Source organism: Zea mays, chromosome 6 (genome assembly GCF_902167145.1).
Source record: "Zea mays cultivar B73 chromosome 6, Zm-B73-REFERENCE-NAM-5.0, whole genome shotgun sequence".
Lineage (NCBI taxonomy): Eukaryota > Viridiplantae > Streptophyta > Magnoliopsida > Poales > Poaceae > Zea > Zea mays.
This window is the reverse complement of record NC_050101.1, coordinates 116,697,992-116,704,627: the sequence shown is the minus strand read 5'-3', so window position 1 is coordinate 116,704,627 and position 6,636 is coordinate 116,697,992. Positions and strand designations below refer to the sequence as shown.

Below are 6,636 nucleotides of genomic sequence, written 5' to 3'. Positions count from 1 at the left end.
TCTTGATTAATTCTTCGGATGTGAATATAAAGCTGTTGTCACGTCCCAGAATCCTGGGTTGTGAATATAAAAACATGAAAAAAGAACTATTTTTATTTTAATGTGTGCATAAAATGTTTCAGAATTGGTTTGTTGTTTCTTTAGATTAGTTAGTTATAGAAAACTAAACTCTTGTTTATTTTTTTTAGATTAAACCGATGAGCTTTTTGGTAGCGTGGTGTTTGCTTTTTGTTGTGTTTTGTGTTGCTGAGTGTGCAAAGTTTTTAATACGCGTTCGTAACAGGGGCGTAAATCTCGCTCGGGAAACACCGAAATCCGGTAATTTTTTTCCGATTTTGGTGTGTTCTGAGATAAAAATTTTGGTCTGTTTTTTTATTTCGGATTCAGATTTTTTTTTAAAAAAAATATAAGAGTCAAACTTTGGTAAAAATAAACGAAATTTCAAACCGTACAAATGAAATTGTGAACCCTGGTTCGTAACCGTGACCTTCTCTCTCTTTGATCCAATTGTTTAAAATAAAGAGAGTTGCTCCCCTGCACTGCATTGTCGTTCCCCGTAGTCTAATAAGGGTTGGATCCAATTGTTAGGAAAGAAGAAATTTAAATAAAATGAAATGAGAGGGAAGGACAAAAATATTAAAAGGCACGGAGATCGCATAAAAAATAAGTAAATACAAAAATAAACAAACACATAGAGAAGAAGGCAAAATCAAACGCAAAGGAAAAGGGGGAAATAATTAATTAGAGTAAAAAATACGAAAAAAGAAAAAACACAGCAGATAAAAAGAAAACTAGCAAATTATAAATAAAAAAGGAAAACGTACGAGAGCTCTATTGTATTTGACTATTTTGTCCGCGTGGACGGGTGCGCAAAGGTGCCTCCTCGTGGGCCGTCCGCCAGACGTTCCTGATGGGCTGGTAGCCCCTGTGGTCGGCCAGCGGCAGCGGCGTGCCGACCCTATGGCCTATTGGTCAGAAAGATCTCCGGTTCAACGACCCTGCGTGGCTGAGGTAGATCCAATAGCCCATTATCTAACCCATGTAGGCCCACTTCTGCTGTCCTAGAATTTAGCAGACATTTTTCGGCTGATCGGTTAGGCGGACCAGCCGGGTCTGTATCAGGTGAGTATATCCCGTGAGAAACACAGTTTTTTGGCGTATCTGCTCATGCAGTAAGGATATTTGTTTTTGGTCTACGTTACATCTGTGGGTGCAGTCTCAACCTCTCTCTATGTGGTTAACTAAACAACGACTGCTCTTTAGTCAACGCACACGCTCAACCCATATGGATATGCATAGGATACCGATCATGAAGTTTGTGTACATTCCTGAAGTGCATCAATGGATCGATCGGAGCTCAGACTCATGTTCGTCGATCAGGGGAAGCTGATAGAAATTACTACGTCGGTTGTCGCCCATGAAGATGTACTAATTTTCTTACATTAATCTACAAGATATAGAGTTAAAGGCTGACAAGAAATAGCCTGTAACGACGGAAATTAGTTAATTCTCTCAGCGTCGTAGGTTCATTTTCGTCGACTCGCTCCGACGGACAAAAGTTATTCAAATTACTATCGTGAACATGGTCGTCGTATAATGATATACACTAGCGTGATGCGATTGCAATAATTCTAAAGCTAAACACACATATATAGTAACCATATATATCATCACACTCCAACTAATAACTTGCAGCGTAGGGGGTTACATTATTTCAATAAATCTAGCTAGAGAAGCTAATTAAACACAATAATGATCTAGCTTCCATTAAAGGCTAGTAACACTAATTAATGCCTAATTAGAGGCTCAACAATAAATGGTTTTTTCGAAAAGAAGAATAAATAAAGCGCATGCAGTAGAGGTTTATTATTGGTTCTTGTTTTTTTTCCGAAAGAATATAATTATCGGTGTTCATGTTCAAACTATGCCGTGTGCTGCAGGAGCATGGCGTACATGATATGGTTCCATGCGTCCGGGAGCCCCGCGATGCACCAGTGCGTGCAGTCCATGCCGTCCCGCCCCGGCCCGGCGTACACGGACGGGTGCGCGTCGATCCTGAGCTGCGACAGCGCGGTGATGTCGAGCAGCGACACCGGCGCCCTCATGGCGCCGATGACGCCCCGCACCACGGCCTGCTCCGGGGCCAGGGTCGTCCCGCCGCCGCCGCCGCCGGCCGCCTCCGTAGCTTCCTGCAGCGGCCGCGTCTGCCTCAGGCAGCTGCCTCCCGCGGCCGCTGCTGCTGGCACCGTCGTCGTCCCAGCCTGGCTCTCCTGCTGCTTCGACGACCTACGACATACAGCATTCAAGTTTGCAGGCAAGATAGATGGTCAGAGACGACAGAGTTTGATCCGGGCAAGTTTGGAAGCTGTGAACAACACACATGTCGTAGTGGCTCGGGGAGACGCCCTGGTAGAAGACCCTGGTTCGGGAGGCGTCGACGTTGGCGTCGACCCAGCGCGCCCATGTGGAGAGGGCCTTGGAGAAGGCCGTCAGCCTGTCCATGTCCCGGTACGTGCTATTCCCGTCCTGCACGTAGTCCCACCTGCACGTACGCAGATCGAGCATGGCGTTTGGCATTTGTGTGGCTTCCTTGAAATATATAGGACAGTGGTGGTTAATGGCGATCACGTACACTTGGCTGGCGCCCCTGTAGGTCCACCAGTGCCACGTGTTGAAGACGAGCAGGTGCGCGCCGAGCCAGTCGCTGGCGTTGCGCATGGAGTCCAGCTTCAGCACCCGGCCGATGTCCTCCCGCACGACGTCCACCAGGAACGTGGTGTGGTAGAGCACCAGTGACAGGTCGTAGTCCTGATGACAAATTAAGCAGCAGGGCGATATATAGCTCAGCGATCGATCGATCCGGATTCCGGACACGAGAGCTCAGCGAGCGGGCTGACTGACGAGTGACGACGGCGACGGACCGGACCTCGAAGCGCACGGCCGACACGGGCTCGCCGCTGGTGAAGGTGGCGCGGACGGGAGCCGGGGCGGCGGCGTGGAGCATGCAGGCGAGGGACACCCACTGGTTCATGCTCAGCGAGTCCCCCACGAACATCACCGTCTTCCCTCGCCACCTCCTCAGGAAGTCGGCGCCGTCAAACCTAGACATACATACAGAGCGGCGCGCGGTGAGCTGAGCAGCGAGCGAGCACTTCTCACAGTCACATGCACCACCACCGCACCAAGTAATCGACCTGCATGCCCATGCCCTAGCTCCACCGACCTGGGCAGCTGGCAGTTATTGGCTGGGCTCCACCGGAACTTGAGGTACGCGTCGTCGGGGCGGCCGTTGCGGCGGCAGTCGAAGACGTCCGGCACGAACGGGCAGGCGGACGCGTCGTACAGTGGGTACGACTTGTCCGCCACCCACCTCCCCCGGAACAGGTCGCAGGCAGCATCGTCTGCCGAAGAAGCCGACAACGCTAGGACGACGACCATCGTCAGCGCCCACGCCCAGCCATGGCAGGCACGCCGAGACGACGGCGCCATCACGTACGTACGACGATCGATCGCCGCGCGCGTCTCACCGGTGTGCAGTGCAGTGCAGGTGCCCAGCGGCAACCGGCAAGGCGCGGCAGCAGCTGTGGCTACGTCGCCATTTATATATAGCGGATGCCGGATGGAGATGGTGGATCGATCGCTTGGCTTTCAAGCGTTTGTGTAGTGTATATATACACTGCCGCCGTTTCCTACGCATCTGCTGCCGCTGCCTTCGCATTCTCTCGGACTCGGATGCAGCATCGTTGCGTAGCACAAGAACTGCTTGGAGTCTAACGCAAGTTAGCTAGTCAGCTGGCTATATAGGCAATGTTAATGAGGATCTTTGTATGTGCCATTTGGATTGGAACAAAGGCCATGTGAGGGAGAACGGAGTGGACCTGATTTGACCATGGTCCTGCTTATCCGGACGAGAGAGACACGCGCGAACGCCAATGGCAATATTGTTGGCTATTAGAATCGGTTTCATTATATCATACACTATCTTTATAACTTAAACATTACTTTACTAAAGGATTTAAAAAATTTACCGGGGCCAACTGACTCCAAATAAACACCCTAGATTCGCCCGAACGCTAGCTGCTGCATGAGGAGGTAAGATACCATATAGAGATGGCAATGGATACCCGAACTTCAAATATCCAACGCGTTTTACCTGATATAAAGACAATATGAGATGATTTCTTCGCTCGTGGGTATGCTAATGGGCGACCCATTGGGAAGACAGTACCGGTATGAGTGGGTACTACCCACACCCCGTATACCTGTAGATAAAAAATATACTCGTATCATGTCACTAATTATCATGTAATTAAAGCTGTCTTAGCTAAAAGAAAATTACTTCTCTAGTTATTATTTGTTTACCTATCAGGTTATGTAATCATATGGTTTGTTGTATTTTAAGTTGAACTTATTTTTTATGTACTCGTTTGACATTTGAAGTGATTGACACATTAGTATTTTAAACTTTTCTAGCGGGTACGAGTATTAGTAAGATTCTATAACTGCATGCGACCTTATATGGGTAACCCGACGGAAAATATTTTTTTACGGATATATATATAGACGATACTATATAGCCGTTCATCTAGTCCAGTGTGAAATTTTCGTCAGAATAATGTGGAGCGTGGATCTCAGAGTGCTTGGTTCATTGCGACTATAGCGTGCAATCGAGGACAGCTATACCTCTAATCATATATCAGCTCTCATATCAAGTTTATGCAACCAACTCTCATGCACAAATGAAACTTCAAAACCCGCACAAATGAGTCTATATTGGAGGATAATCATTAGAATTGTGTGCACTACCTCCGAAGGCAAATTAGTTGTTGGCAAACCGTTCAGCTATCATTGCACCATCCCGTGGAGTAAAATACACGATAACTTAAAATGGGAGTTCATTAACCTTACAAATTGAAAGACTAAACATGTTTTGATATATAGGTATATAAAGACAAAGACAAAATGGGATTTGGTAGCAAGTTTGCTATGCGCCTGCTTCTCTCAGAAAAAGGAGAATTGAACAAGATATAGATAAGACTTGTTCCCTTCAACACAACAACTTAATGAAGCTCAAACATCGTGCAGCTATATATACATAAATGATTCTTTTTGAGAGAAGGTGTGAAGGTACGTGCAGGGTCGTTCCTGAGTTTGGAGGGGTCCAAGGCAACATTATAAATAAAGCCCTAATATTATAAGTACTATTTTTTACTATTATATATTTACTTATAATTTAATGTATCAAAAAATGAGCGCTAAAAAAAGAAGTCAGATCATTATCTCAAATATATTATAGATCATCTTAAAAATGTCTTCTAACATTTCTTGATGCAAAATCATCAATGATAGCTTTAATATTAATATCATCTAACAAATTCTTCTCAATACATAAAGTTGCTAGCATACTTCTTAGGATGCATAATATCAGTGACAATCTACAAGGAATCAATAGAATAAATTAATTCATCTAATTTGTTAAGCATAATTACTTGCTAAAGCAATTAAAAACCATAGCCTTGCCTGACAATGGTAGCCTGATCGGCTGAGGTCTGAGGGCTGATTCGTTGTTCCCTGACTGGCTGATCCTGTTGCCCTGCGTTGTGAATATGTACTCCCTAGCGCGTATGTGTATTTACACTGTGTCCGTCCGCCGTCCCGCGTGTGTTGTTTATGTGCCTCCATGTTCCTGAGTTTGGCGCCAACCTACAACTGCATGTAGTCATATTCCACTAGTTCTGTACTCCTGTATAGTATATGGGGTGGGGCCCCTGGGATCTAGGGGCCCAGGTCGGTTGCCCCGCTCGCCCTGCCCCAGGCACGGGCCTGGGTACGTGGTGACCGCGTCGTGATGTCTTTAGCTGCACTGATGCACGATGTATTATACCATTTTTAGAATGCCACACGATGTGCCTCTCGGATATGGTGTTGAGCACTAAAAGCGGCGGACAGTCCGACTCTTCGGCCTAGATAGTCCATACGCTCCGCAATCATATTAACTCGGATGATTATCCTTATCTCATACATAGTTATACATTTAATCACATCGGATTTGTTGGTTATATCGCCTAGCAACAGGTCTAATCGCCCTCCTCTATAAATATAAAGGGGTGTGACCAATTGAGAACGTCCTGAACACATTTCAATCGAATCTATCTACTTTATTTATCTTTCCTATCCTAGGAGTAGATGTAACGTATCTTTAGTTGTAGCTTTCCGCATATTCACCTCCACTCGTATTCGACTCTACGTCGTCTAGGGTGGCCTACCGACCCTAAGATGACCCTAGCTAGGATCTTACCCCTCCTGAGGGGCAAGATCTACTCCGTCTACTTCACTCAAGATCTCTTCCTCGACTTGACCTTTTAATTTCTAGGCAACTCTACATCGTCTGGGGACGCCCCGGGTGACCTGCCGACCCGGACCACCCTAAGGTCTCTCCCCTAGGGGGCAGGATCTAGGTCCTACGAGGAGAAGAAGACGACCCCGCGCCATCACAGACCATTCGACCCAGAGCACGGATCGTTCGAACATCGCGCAGAGAAGACCCGCTCCTGCAGCAGGATCACAGACCGTCTAGCCCAGAGCTACAGATAGTTCACACTGCCGCAGCGAGCACCGCCAGGTGACCCAACGACC

At 46.9% G+C, this 6,636-nt stretch overlaps 1 protein-coding gene across 1 annotated transcript; it reads right to left on the bottom strand.

The window, feature by feature from the left end:
- Positions 1 to 1,652: 1,652 nt before the first annotated feature.
- On the bottom strand, positions 1,653 to 3,621 carry LOC103629854 (protein trichome birefringence-like 38). The gene is made up of 5 exons (XM_020539858.1): positions 3,224 to 3,621; positions 2,927 to 3,101; positions 2,633 to 2,808; positions 2,381 to 2,542; positions 1,653 to 2,286 (listed from the first exon to the last, which is right to left on the bottom strand). The coding sequence occupies exons 1-5, from the start codon at positions 3,487 to 3,489 to the stop codon at positions 1,923 to 1,925; spliced, it is 1,143 nt and encodes a 380-aa protein (XP_020395447.1). The 5' UTR covers positions 3,490 to 3,621; the 3' UTR covers positions 1,653 to 1,922.
- Positions 3,622 to 6,636: the final 3,015 nt, after the last annotated feature.

What these genes read in the sequence shown, in the direction of transcription:
- LOC103629854 (XM_020539858.1), bottom strand. Translation starts at nt 3,489, where the DNA reads ATGGCGCCGTCGTCTCGGCGTGCCTGCCATGGCTGGGCGTGGGCGCTG. An exon ending in TGTCGGCCGTGCGCTTCGAG is followed by an intron (nt 2,809 to 2,926) that starts GTCCGGTCCGTC and finishes ATTTGTCATCAG; the next exon opens with GACTACGACCTGTCACTGGT. An exon ending in TCCCCGAGCCACTACGACAT is followed by an intron (nt 2,287 to 2,380) that starts GTGTGTTGTTCA and finishes TGTATGTCGTAG; the next exon opens with GTCGTCGAAGCAGCAGGAGA.